Source organism: Leuresthes tenuis, unplaced genomic scaffold (assembly GCF_036924035.1).
Source record: "Leuresthes tenuis unplaced genomic scaffold, fLeuTen1.0.hap1 SCAF_18, whole genome shotgun sequence".
Lineage (NCBI taxonomy): Eukaryota > Metazoa > Chordata > Actinopteri > Atheriniformes > Atherinopsidae > Leuresthes > Leuresthes tenuis.
This window is the reverse complement of record NW_027325372.1, coordinates 14184368-14209830: the sequence shown is the minus strand read 5'-3', so window position 1 is coordinate 14209830 and position 25463 is coordinate 14184368. Positions and strand designations below refer to the sequence as shown.

The 25463-nt window shown below is 42.4% G+C and overlaps 2 protein-coding genes across 3 annotated transcripts; both read left to right on the top strand.

The window, feature by feature from the left end:
* Positions 1-371: 371 nt before the first annotated feature.
* Positions 372-10802, top strand: fkbp9 (FKBP prolyl isomerase 9). Its single transcript, XM_072370393.1, has 10 exons — positions 372-708; positions 1334-1479; positions 4008-4197; positions 4281-4426; positions 5165-5354; positions 6002-6147; positions 6275-6464; positions 8294-8439; positions 9022-9185; positions 9309-10802. The coding sequence occupies exons 1-10, from the start codon at positions 506-508 to the stop codon at positions 9483-9485; spliced, it is 1698 nt and encodes a 565-aa protein (XP_072226494.1). The 5' UTR covers positions 372-505; the 3' UTR covers positions 9486-10802.
* A 1778-nt stretch (positions 10803-12580) lies between these two features.
* dnal1 (dynein, axonemal, light chain 1) lies at positions 12581-15399 on the top strand. Of its 2 annotated transcripts, none has more exons than XM_072370270.1 (8): positions 12581-12626; positions 13052-13090; positions 13245-13354; positions 13889-13944; positions 14050-14105; positions 14231-14357; positions 14507-14647; positions 15295-15399. In XM_072370270.1, the coding sequence occupies exons 1-8, from the start codon at positions 12624-12626 to the stop codon at positions 15342-15344; spliced, it is 582 nt and encodes a 193-aa protein (XP_072226371.1). In that variant the 5' UTR covers positions 12581-12623; the 3' UTR covers positions 15345-15399. The 2 variants fall into 2 exon arrangements, with proteins under 2 accessions (XP_072226371.1, XP_072226372.1); XM_072370271.1 differs by having other exon boundaries at positions 12584-12630.
* The last annotated feature ends 10064 nt before the right edge of the window (positions 15400-25463 follow it).

Genomic DNA, 25463 nt, shown 5'->3' with positions numbered 1-25463 from the left:
TGCGTAGAGACCCCATACATTACCACGTTGACACATCTTGGAGGCTGCACTGCGCAAGAGCAATACGTGGTGCCCAAAACTATCCCATTCAATCCCAAATTCGTCAAGTCAGCTGGAACAAACTAGAAAAATTTCAGGAAATGTTGAATACGCCATCAAAATAAGAGCATAGTTGTCTTCTCAAGCGTCGTTTGTAAACTGCTTGTGCGTCGTGCAAACGTAAGGTTTGCAGTTTCAGCCAAGTATATTCGCAGTTTTGTTTTGTTTTTTAACGAAATGTGGCATTCAGATGATCAAATTAGGCTGTACTTGTACATTTAAAACGGATGTGATGCATGTTTTTTCTCTGACTTGACCATCCCTACGCTGGGACCAGGGGCAGGGCTTCTTCCCAAGTCGGAGTGGAGGAAATAGAAGTACCGGGGATACAGGGAGTTAGTTCACGTTCTTACAGATTTTTCTCCACAGTTATTTCCATTGTTTGAAAGTTTGCCTGCGTTAGAAAATGATCAAGTGCATGCAGCGGTTGTTGTCTCTGTCGGTTCTGGTAACGTTTGCCGCCTGCAACGCTCCTCCGGTACCGTTAGACGACATCTTAATTGAGAAAACTTTCGTACCGGAGCAGTGCGTGCGCGCAGTCAAAGTTGGGGACTATGTCAGGTATCACTACATCGGCACGTTTCCGGACGGCAAGAAGTTTGATTCAAGGTGAGTAAGTGTGAGTGAGTGTTTTATTCTCACTGTAACCCCTTCGTGCAGAGCAGCCCTGCTGCACGGTGAGAGTAGCGTGCGCGATGCGTAAAAGTGCGCGTTGTGATTCGTTCTTGTGAGCCACGCAGGCAGAGTGAGCTGTGGTGGTTAATCCACGAGCTCCAAAACATTTTCATAATAATGATCGTTACAGGTATCACACAGAAGATCACGATCCTATCACACAGATCATGAAAGGATTCTGCAGTTGGAGCTAATAATTTTGCTCCTATTTTGTCATTTAAATTTAAATTTAAGTGAGGAATATCCTTAAAAATATCATATTTCCTTTATAGAGACCTAAAAGCATTTAGTTCCCCGCCAATGGCCCAAGAACAAATAGTGTGCTCACAACTTAAAGATATATCTGTGAAAATAACGAGCAGCTAATACCGAGTGACATTCTGTTCCCAATTGCAGATAGAATAAATATATCATATAGATGAAAAATAGTCCCTATTACTGAGTCAGGTCTTCGAGTAAATATGTCTTTAGATGTGATTGAATTTGTAGTTTAAGTAAAGAAATAGCTTATTCTTGTTTGTCCTCAGATAAATCTAGTGGCTTTTGTTTTCCATTTCAGCTATGACCGAGGTAGCACATATAACGTTTTTGTAGGCAAAAAACAGTTGATTGAAGGGATGGACAAAGCTCTGGTGGGAATGTGTGTCAACGAGAGAAGGATGGTCAAGATCCCACCCCACCTCGCCTACGGAAAGAAAGGATATGGTACGTATACCGCAATGTGTTTTAGCACATCGTTCTGTCCCATCAATCATCCAACCTGAAATGTGGAAATGAGGATCAAATGAGAAGCCTTTCTACAAAGTTGGGGACTAAGAACAATAAATACACAGAGCTGCCACGGCTCACCATGACCATAAGAGTGCTTTGTTGGAAATTGGCAGGCTCATAAACAGATTACAGTAGTTCAACAGAGCTGTTGTATTTAGAGTCTGTTGAAGTGAAGAGGAAGTGGGCTGCTCCCAATCCTCCATGTAGAATGATGTCAGAGGGGCATCACAGACCAGGAAGCAGTTCAGAGTAAGCTGATTTTAAGGTATTTAGCCTCAGTTGCTGCACGGCTGCTAATGCATCACAGTGGATAAACCTTTAACACTGATGTGTTGATTAACATAAAACTGTCGTGGATCATTGCTCAGAAATAAGTGTGTTTGTCTCTCCATGTTATTTGCATATGATTATAGACGTGAGGGAATGCTGATGTTCTGTTTGCATGCAGACTTGTATGTGTGCACACAAAGTATTTGGATAGTGGAAGGAGAGAGAGGGGGCATGTGTGGGCATGTAAAATCTTGTGCTGTGTCCTCCAACACTGGTCTAAGTTATTATGATCGCAGGAGATGAAAGGCAACTGAGATTTTTGAAGAGGTAGAAAAAGAGAGACTGCCAACTCACCAGTAGTAAAGGTTTAATGGACTCCTCCTCCCATCTCCTTGGCCTCACCTCCTTCCCCTTACAGTGGTGCCACATAGTTTGGGAACCCTTTAGATTGTCTGTTTCTACATAAATATGAACTAAAATCCTGAAATTACAAACAAATAACACAAAAATATTATCATGGTCTGTTAGTTATAACGATTAATGATCTGTTACCACATATCCGTGAGTGGCAGAAGTATGTGAACCTTTGTTTTTAGCATTAGGCATGACACTTCTTGTGCAGGAATAAACGCAACTAATATTTAAAATGAGTTGTTCTGTCCTGCTTATAATCTCCAATGAATCAGACCCCATTTCCATGTACAGAAAGGCTTTAATTCTGGGATGTTGGTGGGTTTCCTGACATAAACAGACATATGTCCTGATATTTTCCCCAAATATTCGCAGCATAATTCAGAATTTATGGTTTCATAAATTATATTAAGATGTCCAGATGCATCAAAACATGCTCAAAAAACGACACTGCCATCATCATCATATTTCCCAGATTGTGTAAAGTTGTGAGGTTTCCCTTTCTCAAAACAGAACCTTTCTCACATAGAGATAAAATAGTCCTCTGCTTGTCAGTGAAACCTTCAACAAGCTGCAGACATGTTCTTTTTTTGAGAATAGTGACCTCTTTTTTGCAGTCCTGCATGCACACCACTGGTTGTGTGAGCTGAACATGGCCTTGTGTTGATGTGTTGGAGGCCTAAAGGTGCCAGAAAGATACCTGCATTCCTTTGTGACCTCACCCACTTCAATACTTTTAGCTCTTGGGGGGATCTTTGTTCGTCATCCAGTCTGGGGAGGGTAACATCGGCCTGGAATTTTCTCATTTCCAAAGTCCTAATTCATTTTGAACATTTTGTCAGCATGATGAGCATCTCTAACTCATTTTGTTAGGTACCAGGAAAGCTCTTTTGTACTAGGATACATCTTTCATCAAAGCTCTTTGATAGAGCCAGGTTCTCAGAGCAGGCTTCCCATTCTTCCTTGGGTTGATGTCCCATTGATTGAAAACACTTGTCTGAAGAGGAGGAGGAGAAAGAGGTTTCATTTAAATCAGTTTTCAGTGGAGAGATAACATGACCTCATTACCTGAATATTTCTGGTCCAGGAGTGAGTTACACTTATTAATGTTGATGCTTTTCAGAAAAATGACAGAAGCCCTTAATGTGATTGATGGTCTCCATCTGCATGTTTGAACATCTTACTATACAACATACCAAAGATCCAACAATAATGATGTTCTTTGTCCTCTGAAGAATTTTTATTTATTTATTTTAACACCTCACCCTCTTTAAGACTTAACACTGCAGCAGATGACACAAAGTCACAAATATTCAGTTGGTATTTGTATTGATATTCAGGAGAATGTGTGAGTCCTGTTGTTTTTGATAATTCTTGTTTTATATTTAAAAAAAGCAGCAAGATGCATCTTAAGCAAACATGACAAAGATAATCATAAAAAAAAATCCTGACGGACTTGTTGATGATCAGAATAGTTGCTTATAGATTGTCTGAAAGCTTTTAATCGTTGAAGCTTGTCAACAAGAGTTTTAAAACTTTTACTGACGTAAATTCAACCACATTATGCCATTCAACAAATGCCAATATTCTGATATTTGCTACATGAACCAAATCCAAATGGATATTTAGCCTGGCAGCCGTCAAAAAGGACATGCAGGCACTGATTTGCATGAATTAGATTATTACTGTTTATCCTGATACAGATTTCAATTCCTATTAACCAGGACAAACAGCAGTGTTTTCTAATCTAAATGCATGACCTGTTCTCTTCTCCTCTGCAGGTGACATCATCCCTGCTGACTCCATCCTCCACTTTGACGTTCTTCTGCTCGATGTGTGGAACACAGAGGATGGCGTCCAGATCAACACTTACCACACCCCCGCTATCTGCTCCAGAAAGGTGGAGGTTTCCGACTTCGTTCGCTACCACTACAACGGCACCCTTCTGGACGGGACCCTGTTTGATTCCAGGTTCGCCTCTCAAAATCCCTCAATAACTTAATCCACTATACAAATATGCACCTGCAACACGTGTTCTTCACTCTTTGCTGTAGTCACACCCGCATGCGCACCTATGACACCTATGTCGGGATCGGCTGGCTGATTGCTGGTATGGATCAGGGACTTTTGGGAATGTGTATTGGAGAGAGACGCATCATCACAATGCCTCCGTCCCTTGGCTATGGAGAGAATGGAGATGGTGAGTGTTTGCGGTTTGATCATTATCACTTCCTTTTTACACATTTGGCTTTAAAGCCTTCAATTCTTTTAGTGGAAATCCGATTATTGAATCGGGAAGCTTCGGGTGCTGTGACTGGTAAATCCAACATATCTGCAGCTTTGTTTTATTAGACACTGGCACCCAGCGCAACTTCTGTTAGACGTTTAATTGGGCTTACCTTCCTTTTCCAGCCAAACTTTCTTATACTCCTCCAGATTGTGTTACAGATTATTTATTTTGCCACTTTTCTCACATACTAGTCCATATCTAATTAAAGTAATTTTGTACTCAGATAATTAATTTACTTGTGGAAAAGCAGCAGAACTGAAATTTTATATCTAATTTTATATCTAATTGACAATAGTTCAAAGTGAACGATTGAAATATGTGCAGAATGGAGTTTGGCATTGTCTTGCTGAAATAAGACGGCACCTTTCTGTCGTTTAGTTGGCAGCATTTGCTGTTCCAAACCCTGTATATCTTTGTCAGCATTCAGAGATGGACACCTTATGTCCTTTTTGCATACAAGTCTGTTTTCAATTTACCTAATTCGTTTGGAGATATTGTATCGGTTTTTCTTTTTCTTTTTAGAGTGTAAACCGTGTTCTGTTACCTCTGTCTTCTGGCAACAGACGCACAATGAACATTGATATTTCTCAGTTTAGCAATTGTTCCCGATATAGGAAAAATAAAGAGAAGTATATCTGTGGTTTTCAGGCAGTGACATCCCAGGACAGGCGTCTCTGGTGTTTGATGTCATATTGTTGGACCTCCATAACCCCAGAGATGGCATCACCATAACCAATCAGATTGTGCCTGAGTCCTGCACCAGGAAGTCAGTCGCTGGAGACTTTGTACGATACCACTACAATGGCAGCCTTCTGGATGGGACATTTTTTGATTCCAGGCATGTATTTCTCATGTTATTTCCACAGAAAAACCTTAACTAAACGGTTGGTTACTGCTCAGAGGTTTAATATCTGCTGTTTCTCGAGTAGCCTCATGATGGCAGCATCTATCTATGCACTCCAGGCAGCTGGGAAAATTACCTGTCTGCAACACATAATGCTACATACTCCAAATTGTTTATTTTTTCGTGCAGCTACCACGGCTTATATAATGCAATAATTTTACATGGAACGTTTTAGAAAAAAGTTAAACTCAGGAAGCCAAACACCATTTAGACCTTTGTGTGTGATCTTGTGGATCAGGCCTGGTTTCCTTTCATGTCATGTGTTTTTAGCTGCAAAGATGTTCTATCTTTTCATGCATATGCTCAGCCCAAAAATGTTATTATGCTGCAAGTTTATGAAAACAAGAAAACACTAAAGAATCCTCCAAAACAGAAGGCTGGTTGTAGGTTTAACCTACAACAGACTTATTTTGTTCTATGTAATATTCTTTTTTTTTTTTTTGCTGGTCAAATATAGTTAATTGTCTAAAGCTCGTGAATATTTATGGTTAGGTCTGATTAAGTGCTTTGATTGAGAAATCTACCTTCTAAATTACCAGAGTGTTCCCAAATGTTCAGTGTGATGATTTTCTGCTCCACAGCTACTCTCGTAATCGTACTTACGACACTTATGTGGGTCAAGGCTACGTGATTGTCGGCATGGATGAGGGTCTTATTGGAGTTTGCATCGGAGAGAAACGTACCATCACCATCCCACCACATCTGGCTTATGGAGAGGAGGGCACCGGTGTGTGAAAGACTTAATATATTTATATGACAAAAAACTCCTCTAGATTTCATTTGGATTTCTCTTTTGCAGTATTAAATGCCAGATTCTGTCTTTATTTATTTTTGTATGACAACGCCTCTTTCAGGCTCTAAGATTCCTGGCTCAGCTGTGCTGGTGTTTGATGTCCACATCATCGACTTCCACAACCCTTCAGACAAAGCTGAGATCACAGTCACTTTCAAGCCAGAGAAGTGTGAAAAGCAGACCAAGAAGGGAGACTTCATCAAATATCACTACAATGCCTCTTTGATGGACGGATCGTCTATTGACTCCACGTGAGTAAACAGTTTTGGTGGTGGGACAGTAATTTCTCTCGGTCACCTCAGTCAGTCTGGATCTCAGGAACAATCTAAGTTAAAGAATACTCAAAAACTGTTGTTCAGTTGGATCAGTGGTGGATGTAGAATCAGGCGACAAAGATGAGGCAAAACATTATCTTCTGTAGTCAGCAATAAGCGAGCAGGGGGCATTTATTTAGCCAACATCAGAAATACGGGCCAAACATGCAATGAGACGACAAATACTGACAAATATTCATCACTTCTTTAACCTGTTCTATTCTGTTCTATTCTATTCTTCTAAATGCAACTAGCTTCCTTGCTGTTTTGCCTTTTTACTCAATGGGGCTCCTCCCCGGTCTCTTCTCCCTCTCCTTATTATTATTATTTTGACTCCCCCTGAAATATACACCATTATGAATCAAGTTTAAACTTTAATCGTGTATCGTTGCATCCACCTTGCATTTTTCAAACGGTATCAGCACGAGTGTCCGCCCCCTCAGGATAGGCCAGGCCCACTATCTTCATAACCCGTTATTTTTACCTCACAGTCAAAACATGTTATCCTCCAAGGCCCTCCTGAGAGCACATTTGTACATATGATAACCATTCCCAGAAATACCCAGTAGATGTCTGATCAGGTTTGCATACAGAGCATACATGAGCATGAAGAATTATTCTCAACTGTTGCAGAGGATCTGCATAAAGAAATACGTCTTATGTCTTAAAACATATGTCTTTAGGCTTCACTCTCAGCTCACTCTCAAAATGGTAATTTTAAATCTCTTTGTGGCTGCTCAGCAGAAGTATGTTGGTTGATTTGGATCTCTGGTCGTTATGTGTCCCATTTTTCTCATCTCATTTTGGTCGTTTTCACCTGTTTGCTGCCATTCTGTGTCTCTTTTCTTGCAACATATTTTGGTCATTTTCTGTGGTTTTATTTGTCTCATTTAGTCGCTTGCATCACTTTGGCCATGTTGTGTCTCTTTGTGTAAATATTTATTGCTGCGTTATATTTCATATTCAGTTTTAAGCACATGTAATCTCAGAATGAATCTTAATTTTTGGCTCACAGTTTGTCACTTTCGAGCCTTTAAATGTGGTAATTTTGCGTCACATTTGGGATGTTTTCATGTCTCTTCTTATACTTTTTATGTAGACATCTCTCCACATATCTATTTGTGTCAGTATTGCTTATTACTAGAGGCAACCACTTTCATGTCACATGCAGGGATACTGTGTTTTCTTTAGTGGCATAAGAACCATTATGCAGCAACAATCTGCTCTTTCTATTTACTTTTTCCATTTCAAGAAGTTTTTATGTTGAGGCTTGCTCTATTTAAATATTAGACTTAATTTAAAATGTTGTTGAATTTAGCTGCTCTATAGTGAGTTAAAAAAAAAAGAAGAAAAAATATCAAAGCGGAAATAGAGATAAAACAAATTGATAGACTAAGGCACTCCTTAAATTAAAAATGTTTTTATTTAACTGACATGCCAGGAGTTTTTCCCCCTTTGATGCCATCTCAGCCCCCCTCAAGTAAAGATGTTTATATTTCAACTCTGCAGACAGGATACTGATCAAACCTATACGTTGTTTAAAAAAAACAGCAAAACCTCTGAAAATAAAGTGTTAATGATCGATGAAGTTGAAGACTAACTTTTATTATTCACACGCGTGAAATATTAAGAATGAATAGAATTATAAATGCACAAAAAATGCAATGAAACACGAATGTTTCAATGGAAGGGAATGCATAATGAGTGTTCTAAAGTAATCTTTGACTAGAGATCCATGTGTTTTATATGTGTTAATTTACCATCAGGTATGATTATGGAAAGACATACAACACCGTTCTGGGAGCCAACCAGGTAGTGCCAGGAATGGAGGAAGGACTGATGGACATGTGTGTGGGAGAGAAAAGGCACCTTGTTATTCCGCCTCACCTCGGCTATGGGGAGAGAGGAGTGGGTAAGTCACACACACACACGCACACACATGCGTACAGACAATATTCACTCATGGAGTTGTTAAAGCAAGATTCAGCTTGTGCCTTTCTTATGGCACTTTAATTCAGTTGATTACATTTTATTTATACAGTGCCAAATGACAAAAAATGTTGTCTCGAGGCACTTTAAAGTTAGTCCAATTATGATTCAGTTCACACAAATCCAATCATAACACAATAATATCAAATTCGCTCAGATGATTTGTTAGCATCAGTTGAGATGTTTCAAACCACTGATTGAAAATTTATATGTTTTAAATTGTCGGATTATTCCTGTAGCAAACACCTGCAAACAATGGTCTGACGCTATGAATTGAGATTTTAACAGTCTTTTTGAGATTTTTTTAGATTAGATATTTGGATTTGGCACAAAAGAAGGAGAAATGCAGAATTCGGGGGTTTTATTATGCCCTACGTAGGTGATGAGGAGTTTTTCTTTGCATCTGGGCATTGAAAATAAATGAAAGTATCAGCCAAAATTAGAAAGCTAATTCGTCTTAAGTGCGTCAGTTCTGCAGCAGATAAAGTTGTGTCTGTGTGTGCAGCCGATGAGGTCCCGGGGAGTGCCGTGATGCTGTTTGACATTGAGTTGGTTGACGTGGAGGAAGGACTTCCTGAGGGCTATATGTTCATTTGGAATGACGAGGTGTCACCAGACCTCTTCGCTGAGATGGACAAAAACAACAATGGAGAGGTGGAGCCCTCTGAGGTACGTGATCAACTTCTGTTTTGACTGGTGTCATTTCTAAACAGACAACTTTAAACTTGCCTTCCTTCTGCCACTCTGTCTGCGCCCTCTGTTCACCCCCTTTGATCCCTTCTGTCTCCACAGTTCACCGACTACATCATGCAGCAGGTGAACGACGGTAAAGGCCGCCTGGCTCCTGGCTTTGATCCCTATCGCATCATCGACAACATGTTCTCTAACCAGGACCGCAATGGAGACGGAAAGATCACAGAGGCAGAGTTCAAGCTCAAAGCGGATGAACCTGCTCACGATGAGCTATGACGGGACTGAGTGTAAAAAAGGTTCAGGGTGTAGGGTGAGGGGTCAAAACATCTGAGGAAATGGGACCTAATAATAAATACGTGGGTGGTAGAGTAGCAAAAGGTGTGGTTTTGAGTGTGGAATAAGTAAGTGTGTAATGGAAATCTGCTCGGAGAGGTTTAGTTTTTTTTTATATTGTGGACAGAGAAGATGATTAAAGACCATGTTGTCCAGTTGAGTCTACGAAGAAAAGGCTAATGTTTAGGTATGAAGACTTTTTTTTTTCTAAGGAAAGAAATTTTGTAAAGTAAACCTTTCATTTGAGGACTGTGGTGACAGTGAATTATCTCTTTTTTACCTCCTTGTTCACCAAGTTCATGTTTTCTGTGACTTTTTATTTCACTTTGAAGGGTTTAAAAGCACTCCAGTGTGAGAGAACAAGCCAGTGCCTCCCTCTGTACTTTCAAAAGTCCTTCGATTTCTACAGGCTTGTTGTTAGAGTTGAGTCAAACAAAACTAGTTGAGCCATCACTCACACGGTGTTACATTTGCCTCAGAAGCCAAAAGTCTGAGCTGGAAATGACCTCAAACTTGGATTGACTGTGTTCCAAATGCAAGTTAGATACCAGCTGGTTTTGTTTACAGACAATATTGGCAATACAAGATGATAATAGTGCATTATCCTTAATATCCCACACACAAACACTATGGCAAAATGATCCAACGATTTAAAGAAGCACAGATGTGCTGGGTAGATCTCCATTTTCCATTTCGTAATAGATGTGCTAAAGAGTTTTTTAAACAAATTTGTTAACGCATTTGTCAACACTTTCATGTCATGTTGGCCATTTTTAGCTTTTCAAATCACAAATTTGACCTCCGGGGTGCATTCCAGTTTCACTGTTCTGCTGGGAACTCTGACATTTTCAGACTTCTAAGTTCGAATGGAATGCACCGTCACTTTAAAATGCTGTTTTAAGTGAGAGCTAGAGTAGAAGAACAGTTTATTTCCCCGTGGTTTGGAGCAAACACCTTCCACTGTTTTGTGCTTTTTGATGTTGGAAACCATTCACATGACACGGGAAGGCCCGATGTCCTTACATGTTGTTATGGCTTTCCACTCCATCGAACACATTTGTTCACACGTTGCTTGTTTTTATTGTCTCAAAATGTCAGGTTCAATTTATGATTTTGTGTGTTTGTGAGTGTCTGAGAGAGAGGGAGATAGATGTGTGATTGCTTTGGTGTTTCTTTTTTTTTTTTAATTCATGAGAGGGCTTGATAGTGACGATGTCAGCTCAAAATTGAATTTGATTAAAACACCTGACTTAAATACAAGCTCTGATTGTGTCTACCTTTTTATGCTTGACTTTGTACACGTGTGTATGTTTGCTTTAGATCAGCAGGCTTTAGATCAGCTCAGCTGCTCCCATTCCCATCCTGTTTTCAGTTAAACCTGAGGCTTGCATGTTTGTAGCGTCAAACTAGTTTTGAACCACCATCAGTTTTAAAATTGATGTCACAGCCCATCCTATTGCTACGTTTCCCTGTCTGGGTAATGCAGGTGAACTGAAGCTGACATACTGGAAAACAAAAGCCTTTCAAGATTCAAAATTCAAGAAGATTGTAGTTGCATGCCCAGCAAAACAGTGTTCACACTACAATGATATTTGAGAATTCCCCTTCACACAACTGAAATAAATAACTAAAATAAAATAAAGGAGTGAACTTCACTCTAACCATAGAAAAATAAATAAAATAGGGCGAGTAATATGTACAGAAGCATACAGTTCAGACTAAATGTAAGGCCCAATTAGTTGTGCAATACAGTCAGTGTTATCTCATGTAGAACAATGCAAATATTGTGTATCCATGCAAAGATATGTGAAAATGTCACGTTGTCACAGATATGTACAGATGCAGAATTGAGATTACATGTGCTTACATGTCCACGTTTGCAAATGTGCAGGTCGGGTTATAAAGGGTTATAAAGACAGATAATCACAGTTCAATAGCCTGGTGGCCTGTGGACATAAACGGTCTGGTTGCCCTTGCTTTCATAAGGTGAAACAGTGTGCGTGTGACCCGAGTGGTGTAGATGTCTTGCAGCTCCACATATGAATCGCGCCGTTTTAATGACCCGCTGGGGAGGCGATCCTGTCCTGGATGGTACAGTTCCCATAGCACGCTGTGATAGAATCTTACAGGATGCTCTCCATCTGTAAAAGCTGCTGAAAGGTTTGGAGGAGAGTCCAAATTTCCTCTGCTTCCTCAAGATGAAAAGCCTCAGTTGAGCTTTCTTGATGATCTGCCTCATGTTGTGAGTCCAGGTGAGATCCTCGCTGATGTGAGTGCTGAATGTCCTCTCGTTGCTGTGTAGTGGGGCGTGCTGGTCTCTCCTTTTTCCTCAGGTTGATAAGCATCTCCTAGTCTTCTCATCGTTTAAGGAGAGATTACTTTCCTGGTATCAAGACTCCAACTGATCCACCTCCTCCCTGTGGGCTGCCTCCTCTCCACCAGCGATCAGCCGGACGGCGGCTGTGTCGCGTTGCTTTGGGAGGGGACGCAGTCCAAGGTGAAGAGGGGGTGCAGGAGTGGACTGAGCACGCAGCTTTTCTTCAGATGGACAAGATCTAAAGAAAGAAATAAAAAAGGAAGGTCTTTCAGAAGGTCAAACGAATCTACTTGAATTCCATTAAAAGAAAAGACAATTGGAAAACTTTGAGTCAAAGTTTGCTCTTAAAATGTAACCTTACTTTGCCTACCACATTACACACTGTAGTGGCCATTGTGTTGGCAATTATTGAGCTAATTGTTTATCTGGATGAATGCCTTTTTGAGCAAATATAATGATCTCATGTTCAGTCGAAAATGTATTAATCTTCATTTCTAAATGGTTCACAAAGGAACAGCTCTCAGAGGAAGTTTACACAGAAGCCGAGCGATTTGTTTTTCCAGTTAAAATGATTTCTATGAAAAGTCCAGCAATAACGAAACGAATGGACTCCAAACTAGATTTTTAAGAAGTTTTTGAAAAATATTAAGAGGAAGACGACGAAGAACAAGAGGAGAGGGGTAAAAAAAAAAGGGAAATCCATTAATACTGCGCAGGCGCAGCTGCTAATGCCATAGCAACCAAAGCAGACATCAGTAGTCAACATGGTGAGTGGGTGAATCGGCATATTTTCATTACTATTTGGTTCTTTATGGAGTATCTGTTACGATCAAAGCGCACGTGTAGTAACCCCCTTTCTGAATCATAATTAATAATGTTGCATGAAACATTGTTGTAGCTGGAAGCTAATTTCAATGACCGAGTTAGCTGATAGCAGGCTAACATCAGCTCAGTCCTCACATTCTGGGGAAACTTGTTTATGTTTTGCTATCCTTATCAATAGAAAACCCGGAAATACCAGTGACAAGTAAACATTATTAAGATGTCACGCATACAGAATGCGTAGCGAATGAAAAAGGGTGATTTTACGTTTGCATTTGGGAGCTTGTCCATGGTACCTGGTTGGTCTTTACTCATCACAACATAATACAGCCTCGTTTTTTTCTAACTGAATGCTATTTAATGTCTTCAGGCCAAAGCAACGACTGTGAGAGATGCGCTGATCAAATGGGTGAGTGGCAAGCACAGGCACAGCTCCAGCAAACCACACAGCACTGCACAATATTTATTTGTTCAGACACCTCTACAGGGTACAGGGGCGTTTGTTGTGTTGTTGAAGGACTGTGCGAATTGCTGTAATTGCATCTGTTTGTGTGTTTGTGCAGGAGGAAAAGTCAGGGATGAAAGCGAGCGAAGCTAAAGAGATCAAACTGTACGGTCACTTCCCTCCTATTGAGAAGATGGATCCTTCTCTGTCCACACTCGTCAACTGCGAGTAAGTCCTGTCATAAGTTTGAATATCTTTTCCTTTGTTTTCACAATTTCCATCGTGGGCTTGTTTGGATGTTTCTGGAGTCTAGCACACATTCTCTTCAAAGGTGCATGTTTTTCCTGGAAAAACAGATTTTCCTTGACATTAGCGTTGTGAATGCGTTGTTTCCGTTTAGAAGCAATAAGCAGCTGGTCCCAGAAACATCCAACAGTGAAGTTAAGACACGTCACAGTTTATTTCCTATTATATTTTCCTAAGAAAACCAAACCCTGAGAACAGAGATTTTCATTTAGTTTCAGTCATAGAATTTGTGCCTGCTCTCTCTGACAACACCTCAATTTCAGCAACTATGACGAGGATAGCAGAGTAAATCCACACATTTATACTTTTTTTAAGACCCCACACAGAATCATGAATTAATTTTTCTATTTCCCGTACCCACTTCATACTATGCAGGGTCGAGGGGTGGCAGATAGTCAGATAGTGGTCAGTCATCTCTCAAACACCTGACAGGTCATTGCATTGTATCCTCCTCAGGAAGCTGTCACTGTCCAGCAACTGCATTGAGAAAATAACCAATCTCAACAGCCTCAGTGAGTATTAACCGCATCATTGATGTTTCCGTAACGGCACACTTGACACGCGATCTGTTCTCAGATAGAAACGTGTCGCTGTGTTTTAATTTTGTGTCCTGCCAGAGAACTTGAAGATATTGTCACTGGGCAGAAATAACATAAAGACATTTGCTGGGCTGGTAAGTTACAATCGAACCTTCATTAACGTTCAGTTGTTTATTTGCAGGAGTGGTTGCACAGGTTGGATTCACTCTGAATGTTGCATTATGTTCTTGCACCGTGCTTTCTGTCTGTGTGTTTACAGGAGGGAGTGGGGGACACGTTGGAAGAGTTGTGGATTTCTTATAATTTGATAGAGAAACTGAAGGGAGTCAACTGCTTGAAGAAACTAAAGGTTCTTTACATGTCCAACAACCTGGTCAAAGACTGGGGTACGCTCCACTCGTAAACACAAACAACAAGCTAGACTTTGCTTTTATATTTCCAAAGGTTTCCTTTAGATTAGGTAACTGTTCATAAGTTATCATGTTTATGATCGGATGAAATGAGCTGAATTCTGATGTCTTTACTGTGACTGTAGGAGAGTTTGTGAAGCTAGCTGACCTGCCATGCCTCGCAGACCTGGTTTTTGTCGGAAATCCTCTGCAGGACAAGCACACTGCTGAGGGAAACTGGATGGATGAAGCCTGTAAAAGACTTCCTAATCTGAGGAAACTAGATGGTGAGTGTTTCAGCTGCTTTGGGTGTAAAAAATGACTTTTAGGGGTGCAACTGTACTTGGCTTAAACCTTAACTGCTCAGTTTGGTTCACCCTTTAAGGCAGACCTCTACTGTCAGAGGTCAGCGTGAGCTTCCCTAGAAATGTGTTGGGACCTCACTGAACTCTGCAGGGTTTTCTTTGTTGGTTTTTGTTTTAACAAAGAGCGATCAACTCAGAAGACGTAACTTTAATGATGTAAAAGAGGAAACTTAGAAACAATTTTGTCTGTCTTAGACTGATGCATCGATTCCATAGACCAGTGGCTGAAGAAGGGGGGAAGGGTAGAGATGGGACGTGGCAGGTATCAAGAAGAGGTGGAGTTGGGTTGCGCAAAAGTTATCCTGAAGGGGGAATGATAGAGCAGAGGAGATTTAAAGAATGGGTATCGGGTTGATTGGCTCAAAAAGTAGCAGGCAAGCAAATAAATGAATGGTAAAGGACATCACAAACCTGTAAATGTCGTCTCACCTGGAGATCCATGAAATGAAAAAGAGAAAACAAAAACTCAAAATGTGTCCGTTACAGCTTTACAGGCACTTATTAGTAAGAAGTTGTTTCTCTTTCTCGCAGTAAAACTGGTCCACTGTTGTTGTTTTTTCCCCTTCTAGGAACTCCAGTCATCAAACAGGAAGTGGATGACGGAGATGAAAATAGCTGAAAAGGATGAGTGCCTAAAAAAAATTCCACCCTCCGATCTGAGAGTCTTCCCTTTTTTTCTTTTTAAAATAAGTTTTGCATGGTTTGTTTTGTTTATGAAAGAAGGCGAAGAACGGGGGAGGCTGTTGTAGATGCATGAGAACAAAATAACAAACGCAGATCCTCTTGGTTAGGGGCTGGAATCTGGTTCTGATGAGGTCTTTTAAATGTTACTACAAGGTTAGCACATTTCTAATATTTATAGGATTCTATTTGTAGATATTTTCCAACAAACTGAATATTGTCAACTGAAAATGGACTATAGTGGGTACAGTGCACGGTGAAGCACACGGGCTAAAGAGCGGAGGCCTTTGTGTCGACCTCAGGGTTTGTAAACTATGGTCCAGTTTTCACGATAAAACAGACTGAGCTTCAGGATGTGGTTAACCTTTTGTCAGGTAGCTCCTGTTGAAGCGATCACAGTCTGCCCGTCACATAAACTAGTACCTGACGTCATGGTTGTTATATCCATCTTTTATAAAATATACACCAAAGCAGCCATAACATTATGACCAACTGCCTAACCCAGTGGGCTCCCATCATGCTGCCAAGAGAGCTCCTATGGGTCAACGTGTGGTCTGGAGGTGTCCTGGAGTGTCTTGTAGCAGGACCTTAACAAATGACCCTGATTGGTCTGCAAAAATGTTTAAATAGGTGTCAAAGTTAAATCTGTGCGAGTCCCAGGATGCAAGTTTTCCCAGACAGAAAATTGCATTGAAACACGATGAGTTCTTTTGCTTACTTTACCTATCGGTGGTCATAATGTTATGGCCGATCAGTGTACAATCTGTGCATTTAACAAAACAATGAAATATTTGTTTAGAAAAGTTATTTGTACTGCACATAGTTACGCCCTGCCACGGTTCTTAAACAGCACATTGTTTCAGGAATTCACTGAAATGTGGATACGTAGAAAACCATATAAGCTATTCTTCTTATGTAGTCTGTGCTCACTGTGTTTCCTGTCCCTTTGCTGCATAAAACAAAAAAATTGTATGGCTAAAATAAAGTCAAGAGACAGGAGAAGGCTAAATTATCTTCTGGAGACAACAAAGTGCAAGCAGGGTGCATTTATTTAGCCCACATCACAAATACAGGCCAAACATGCAGTGAAACAATGCCAGAATTGACTGACTCACATCCTCTGGGCTTCAGCTCTTATTTACCTGCAGGGCTCCTCCTAATCTTCTCCCTTCTTTCTGTTTTTCTTGATTATTTTCTCTTAATCTTATACACCATTATAACTCAGTTTCAGTGCATTTCTCCGTCCTTCTTGCATTTTTTCTCGCCCCAACCTGCAGTTCCCAAGATACTTAAAACTCCCACAGCCTCGGTTTTGGAAGAGCTGACTTCCATCCCGGTCGCAACAGACTCAGTTGCAAACCGCTTTCAATTTACTTGTCCATCTTTGTTCATACTCTCACCTATGGTCACGAAATCTGGGCAGAGACCGAAAGTCACAGATACAAGCGGTGCTGAAATTAGTTTCCTTCAGAGGATGGCTGGGCTCAGCCTCAGAGATAGGGTGAGGAAGTCAGCCATTTGGAAGAAGCTCGGAGTAGAGTCGCCTCGAAAAGAGTCACCTGAGGTGGTTCGGGCATCTGGCAAGCAGAAGACTGTGGATGGATGAGTCATACAGGGCATGCATACATAGCACAAAGCTGATGCAAAGGTCAAACATTAAAAGAAATACATTTACCAGAAGGGACCATCTCTATCTCAACCTTTGGACTGGACTGCGGTGTCAGGAAAGCACAGACATGATCATAATATACGCACAGCTCTGCTGTTTGTGATCTTCCTGTGTGTGAAATGCTGTGGTTTGATATCAAAGGAGGAAAAAAGTCTGCTGTGTTTTTATGACTTTTACAATTGTTCTTAAAACGAGGTTAATGTGGTTGCAAACTGTCATTTACTACCGGTGTCTGTCAGTAGCCTCTCGCTGCGGCCTGCCTGCAGGAGGCTGGAGTGCAAACTGATGTCTGCTTGAAATTATTTCAATATGTAAATATAATTGTTGGATGTGAAAGATTTGACATGATTTTTTTTTTTAAACGAATACCATTGATATGTCACTGCACCTTCACAGTTGTTTTGGTGATATGTAATAGTGCCGTATGTACCGATATATTCATTTGACCAGTAACACTCTTTGGTTTTTGTAATCCACTCTGTAAATTTACTAAAGATGGCACATCTGTATAAAACAGGGAATGCTTTAAGCCACAGTAATACTGTATTGATTACAGCACATTTCAGTTAATTAAATGCATTCAAAATACTGAAAAACTGTTGCTTGTTGTAACTTTAACACTGTACTTCAGGAGAATTGGTTGTTAAGATATTTTTCTTTTATGCCTCTTCATGCTTCCACCTAAATACCCCTCAGAGGGAAATATTGTACCTTTCACTCTGTATCGTTCACCTGACAGAAATGAAGCATGTAAACAATTTGAAAGACAGTTTAAACTTTATGCAGGAATCTGCCAAGATGTATACTTATGGCTGAACTGACGAGCCATCGAGTCCACATTTTTTAATATTTCAGAGGCGATAAACTAGACTTGTAAACAGCGAGTGGGAAAAGAACACAGTAGCAGGGGTATCCGCATATAAGCAGATGAACTGGTGCTAACTGGAGGGCAGGCCCAGGCTTTCAGGCAGGAAGACATCAGTCCAGCACAGGTGAGTTGGATGAACAATCAGCCACAGAGGGAACAGAGCAGAGAGGCAGGAAACAAAAACAAACGAAAACCCACAAACCCTCACTTTTATTATGGGCCTGAATAAATGCACCCTGCTTACACATCGCTGTCTTCATCTTTGTCCCCTGACTCTGCATTCACCTGTCATGGTCTGCACTGATTGTGGTGCAGGTGTGTTTTTCTGAGCCATGGGCTGGGCTGACCAGGTTAGGATTCCTTCCTCCTGCATGGAGACTGGTTGCTGATCTCCTGCTGGCACATCTGCGCTTCATCAAATCATCATTACCAAGCTGCTTAAAAGACTGACACTGATATAGCTGAACAATGACTTTTGTGTATTTTTTTAAACCTGACTGACTGAGCTGATCAAGAGAAAATTGTTGTCCCACAACAATGGATAAATCGACAAATAGGCAACTAAAACTGAGCTAATGCTTAACCAGCGCCAGAAATGATTCCATACTAATACCATTCTCATCCTTGTTGAATACATTGGGCCAAAATTGTATATTCATGCCATGTAGGCTACTGTATATACTGAAGTGATAAGCAGCTATCATATGGGAAAACATTGTAAATATTTCCATTGAACAGAATAATTTAGCACGAGTACAACGATTACATGAAAAATTACAAATCCTTTTCCTGGATGTGGTACTGCACTGCAAACCCTCGGATTAAAAAAACAGTTTTCTGGACCCAGGTCAACCAAGCTCCAGTGGAGGGTAAATCCCATAACACTTGTCTGATACTTACCAGCTGTGTAGGGGGAGTCTGGGGAGGATGAGAGATAACAATAGTCTAGAATAAAACATTCTGAGAAAAAAACAATTCCCCAGTTAGTGTGTCCAGGGGAGGCTCAATGAATAAGTAAACACCACATCCGGGCTTTGTGCCTGTTGATGGGAACGCGCGGTATTTTCAAGGTCACAAAAAACGGGAAGGTTTCACCCTACTTGATGAGAGAAGCACCCCCAGTGAGGTAGAGATCAGGAGTGCAGATTGGATGTCAGGAGGGGGTTTGTTGGCCATATGCAACTCATACCTTGCCACGATAAATCACAACTTCGTACTTTGTGGTGCTTACCTTTCTTAATTCTGATACGGCTCTGTTTGTCAATGAAAGGTTTCTGTGTTCAACCAAGCCTGTGTCAGCAGAGTTCTTCCTCTACCATCAGCTGTTTGAAGGCGACCGTTCCCATTACTCTACAGCATGTCACGTCACGTTAGATAATAACTGATTACAGTGTGTTGAGGTCAACCTGTACCTCTTTCCGAGTCCGTTGATGCAGTGAAGGAGGAAGACAGAGGAGACGATATAAGAATCAACACAGTTTTATTTGCGCAGTTTGCAAAGTGCGGAGAGCAGTTCAGTACAATGCATGCGAACAGCACAAAGTACGGAAAAGCTCTGTCGTTGTCTAGGGGTGTGGTGTTATATACACTTGTATTCAGTCTCCTCCTTATGGGATGTGTGTGCGTCAATATCTTATCTCTTCCTCTATGTGTGTGCGTGTGTGTACTGGTATAAGGCGTTACTTTCAGAAGACCGTTGTGGGTGCGGTCCTAGTTTCCCAACATGTCTTTCTCAGAGATATCTCCTTATCAGGCTGCTGTGCAAGCACAGAAATGAGCAAGCCAGTTATACAGGATATCACCTTATACAGCTATCCTCACTCACAATACCCCCTTTTGATCTCTATTAAGAGATCACACAAATGGCTGAGTAACAATACATGACTAAAAAGAAATTGAAAAACCTCACGCCCCCTTTTGATCACTACAAGGTGATCACACAATCTCTGACATTCTGATGATATCGTCTTCATCTATATCCTCTCCAACCCGCTGCATTGCCTCCGCATTTGCACAAATCGAATTGAAACGCTGTGGTGGAGCCTACTGTGTAATTCAACTCCAAGCCGCCATATTGGTTCAAACAAAAATCTTGTTTTTGAGTTTGTCGTTTGGGTCGTTTGTGTGCAGGACTGGGTTCACATAACCAGAAGATCAGGGGGACAATCACGCACGTGATGGCTGCACAACATGTGAGAATTTTCCAACTCCCAAACAATAACATTCTAATATGTTTCACTGTGTCTCAAGTATGATAAAAATAGCAAGCAAAACTTTCTTGGTAAGTCAGACCTTATCCGTCAGGGTGCTCTAGGCGGGGTTACCCCTAGAGGAGCTTAAAACCTTATAGTTTGTCAACATTACCCAACTCCTTAGCAAATAGCACACATTATTAAAAGATAACATAAGGGTGATACTGCAATGATTATAACTTGGTATGACCTGTAAGAGCAAGTTTAAGCAAAGCCCCAGCATACACGATTATGAGTATAACAAATCCAAAAATAAACGAATTCAACTGCGATGACGTCATCTGGTCCCGTTCTTCTGAGAAGCACAACTCCGGGTGCTCTTTAAGGAAAGTCAGTCGCTGGTAATATGAAGAAGGTGAGGGCTGACGTTTCCAGATGAGGGTTGAGTTGGAGCCCGGGTCCAACACCCGTCCTGCTCGTAAATGATGTCGTTGCAAGGAGGCAGAAGTGTACTACTTCTGCCTGCAAAATGCCACCAGGGGATTATTCTGCCCCTTGTTGGTTGGTGGTCTTTTCCTCTGTACCAGCTGGTACAGTGTACAAATCTTTCAGCGCCTGGTGAGTCGCTGCTAGGGAGCGTTGAGGTTCCTCGGCTGCCGCACACTGGCTCCAATGGAACCACGTATCACCTTTCCCTTTGACTCGGACTGCGTGGGAGGTCCTCTCGGTCACCTGATAGGGCCCCGTCCACCTTGGCTCCGACCACTTTCGTTTGATGACCCTCAGCAATACCCACTCAGCCTCTGGAGCCGGCGCTGGTTGGCCCTCTCCTCTGCTACTCGCCACCTGCTTTGAAAATTCTGCAACGAGACTTTGGAGTTCATGGAAATACATTTTGTGGGTTAGGTGTTGTTCAATATGTCCTTTTCCTGGCAACTTAGATTGAGGTCCAGGAAAAGCTCTCCCTGTCTGGAGCTCATGTGGTGTAAACCTTGTGGACTGATTAACAGAGCTCCTGATGGACATTAAGGCTAAGGGCAACGCATCTAGCCAATTCATTTTGGTCTGTGCACAGATTTTAGCCAATTTGCTCTTCAGTGTCTGATTCATTCTCTCAACCTTACCCTGTGATTGTGGATGGTAGACAGTACCAAACTTGTGTTTTAGCCCTAGCATGGCCTCAACCTGTTGCAACTCTTGGTTTTTGAAGTGAGTGCCGTTGTCTGACCTGATCCTTTCTGGAAATCCATGCCTGGGGATATAATGGTTGATCAGAAATTTTATTACCGACTTACCATCCTCTTTCTTGGTAGGCCATGCTTCAGGCCATCCTGAATATGCGTCCACACACATCAGAATATACCTATACCCTTTCACCGGTGTGATCATGTCTGTGTAATCAATGATGATTTCTTTCCCTGGCTTTACCTCCAATGGATAACATCCAGGGTGTGGTTTCACTGTTGGTCTGACATTGTACTTTAGACACTCCTCGCATGACCCCACAAAATGTTTGGCCATGTCCTTTAGGTATGGATGCCACCAGTGCTCTAGATTTCTCATCATTTGAGCTACCCCCACATGTCCTGCTCCTGCTGCATAGGCTGAATCTGTGTAAATGTTTACTTCCTGCCCTTCCCCTAGCCTCAGTGCTGCTATTACTGCCAGTACTTCTGCTCTTTGTGCTGACTGCTGTCCTTCCAGTCTCTCTGCTTGTCGTGTGATCAGTTCCCCTTGGACGTCTTCTACAACTGCATATGCTGCTTTCAGTCCTTCTCGTTCATCCCTGAAGCAACAGCCGTCTGTGTACAGTTCTCTGGCCCCTGGTATCGGTTCTGTTTGTAGGTCCAGTCGTACTTTCTCCTCTTTCTGCACTCTGTCCGTACACTCATGCGGCTCACCTGTTCCTAGCTGATCTGCCATGTTTATGCCTTCATGAGTGAAAGTCAGGTTTGGTGCCTCGAGAATTTTGCTCAGTCGTCTTTGTCTCAGAGCAGTCAGCGTAAAAGTCTGTGAGTTCACATAGGCCACAACGCTATGTGTGGTCAGAATGTGCAGTTGATGTCCCATGACAATGTGTGCAGTTTTTTGAATGAGCTTCGCTATCCCTGCTGCCTGTTGTGTACACATAGGATGGCGCTTTTCCATATTGTCTAGCATCACACTGATATACATTAGTACTACTCTCTCACCCCCTTTTCTCTGGAACAGGACGCCATTAGTGCAAAGTTCTGTTCCAGAGACATCCAAGTAGAATGGTAAGCTATAATCGGGTATAGCTAGGTCTGCTGCTGTGGAGAGGGCCTGTTTTAGTGCAATAAAGGCTTCCTCCGCCTCCTGAGTCCAATTCAGGGTCGCTGACAGGTTGCGCATACCTTGTTCTTTCACTAGGGCCCGCAGAGGTCTAGTTAAGCCGGTGTAATTGGCTATGTAAGTCCTACTAAAGCCCGTCAACCCTAAGAAAGACAACATGTCCTTTACCTTCACTGGCTTAGAGTGATGGAGAATAGTAGACCTGTGCTGAGGGGAGAGCCCTGCTCCTTTTTGGGAAATTTGCCTGCCCAAAAACGCTACCTGCCGCCGTGCAACCTGAAGTTTGGCTTTGCTGACCTTGAACCCTGTTCTTGCAAGATGTAAAAGGACATTTTTAGTTGCTTCCAAACACAGAGCCGCAGTGGGCGCTGCCAACAACAAATCATCTACATACTGAACGAGAGTCACCTGCTCTGGTAGTGGGCAATCACTCAGGATATCTTTTAAAACCTGGTTAAAAATCCCTGGGGACAAAGCGAACCCTTGTGGCAGCCTGGTGTACTGTAGCTGCTTGTGCTGATACGAAAACGAGAAAATGTGCCTGCAGTCTTCCGCCAAGGGAAGACAAAAGAATGCATTAGCCAAGTCAATGCAGGTAAACCACTCATGTTTAGGATCCAAATTGGTTAGAGCCACATATGGATTCGGAACAGGAACTGTAGGAGTGAGGAGAATATCGTTGATTGCCCGTAGGTCATGTGCCATGCGATATTTACCTGTCCCTTTCTTTTCAATAGGTAAAATGGGTGTGTTCCACTCTGAGGACGAGGGTTCTAACACCCCCTTTTGTAACAGGCCATCAATAGTGTCCCTAAGTCCTTCTTCCGCCTGAGGTTTATGAGGATACTGCCTTATCCAAATAGGGGGACCCTCACGCACCTGGAATGTAATGGGCTTGTACTTAACTTGTCCAACATCTGTCGGACCCTGTGCCCATAGGTGTTCAGGGAGGCTGGCGAGTAGAGCTGCCGCCTCCACGTGATCTGTACGTTCACGGCCATGATGTCTAGAGATCTGTACATGCTCTAATGTGACTGTATCTTCCCCTGAAACCTGAATGCGATATGTGCGAGCTTGCGCAGAATACTGAACTTGTGGAAGTTGTGTATTTACCCAATCGGATTGTAGGAGTGCCCGTTTAACAATACTCCCTAGCTCTTTTGCCTGATGCTGTGGGTGTAATGCCAATGATACATGTGGGGCCGCTTCTTCTGCCATCATATACCAGGGAAGTTGTGCAGAGGTCAGGGCAACACCTGCCGCCACGCCTTCAGGCGCCACATAAATATTATGTGTCTTAATTTGCCAATCTCGACCTTCAAGTTGGTCCTGAAAATTTTCCTGATACCAATCTGTCTGTAACCCATCATAAAATAGAGTAACATGGGGGGAATCTGGAGGTGAGACATAGGGTTCGAGTTGGGAAATCCAGGGTTTCCACTGGAGGTAAGCCGAGAGGATACCACGCCGCTCAGATGTTTCCGGCTGTAATAGACCCCAGTATATGTCCGCGTATTGTTCATTCACTGGCTGCACAAGATATTGACCAGTGATGTTCTCCATCGGTCCAGAGCACGGCAAATGAGATCCATCAGGCATGACAACAACCAGGCCATCGGCGCTGCAGAGTATCGTGGCCCCCAGTTTTATCAGGAGATCTCTTCCCAGCAAGTTCATCGGTACAGAAGGTGAATGTACAAATGGATGTGTCACAGTCTGTTTTCCCACCTGGGTGAGTAGCGGCTTAGTGAACGGCAGTGTCTTTTTCTCCCCAGAGAAGCCCATAAGCGTGATGGTATGCGATGACAGGGAACCAGCTGGTACAACTTTCAATGTGGAACATGTGGCTCCAGTGTCAACCAAGAAAGGCAGATCTTTTTTCTCAATCTGAACTGACAGCATCGGTTCTGCCGTAGTGATGCTGTCTGAGAGTCTCTGTGGGGTGTGTCAATACTGACCGGACTGGTCAGGGTTCTCCCCATTGTCCCACAATGGGAACTGACCAGCAGCAGCTGCTCCCCAAGGCTGCTGAGGATACATAGGTGCAGTAACAGGAGGTCCGGAGCCGCGACCCCTGCCTCTCCCAGGAGGACCACTATCCACACCTTTCTGTGCTCTTGGATTATGTGGGCAGCTTCTTATCCAATGATTAGGGTCTCCACAGAGATAACAACAACGAGTCTCCCCCGACTGTCCTCTTCCTGTACCGCCCCTTAGTCCCTGACCTCTTCCCCCAAAGCCTCCACCCCGCATTGGTCCTCCCCCATGTCTTCTCCCGCCTGATGGGGGCTGCGGTACCCATGGTGGGACCGAAATAAATCAGGAACCTGTGGTGGCTCGGCAGCTAACATGACCTTCGCAGCTTCCCCTTTTTGTTTTTTATTTTTATCATTACATTTCTGTCTAGCTTCCGTTAACTGTAATTTTAACAGCTGAACCTGCAATTCTTTTAAGTCATCCTGTTCCTTCTGCGTATTATCTTGAGCACGGGTGAGGTGGTGTATTAAGTGTTTCTCCCAGACATGGGATTCACTACCGAGCATGTCCGGGTTATTTACCATGGCTGTTTTGACATTCTCCGGCACTCCATCCAGTATAGCCTGTCTAAACCACTCCCTCTGAGCTCCAGCTTTCCCTGGGTGGCATCCTGTGTGTTTCAACCATAAATCCTTACTCTGATCCACATACTCCCTTGGATTTTGTTTGGGGTCCCATCTCATCTTTGGCATTACGGTGGCGTTAGGTAGTGGATATTTTTCTCTCATAGCTTTCCCTATTTCAGTGCTATGATGCGTGAAGGGGGTGTCATCTGTCACCCTGTCTGTATGAGCGATAGTCTCAATTTCTCTCATGTCCCCACCCGTCATGCATCGTCCTGCAATAGCTCTAAAGTCCCCTAATGCCAATTTCTGTCCTGCCGTCAGAGAATCCAATTTGCTGAGCCACAAATTTCCACCCTCGGCTACAGGTGGTAATTTCTCCACTATGGCCTGTATGTCCCCTATAGTAAATGGT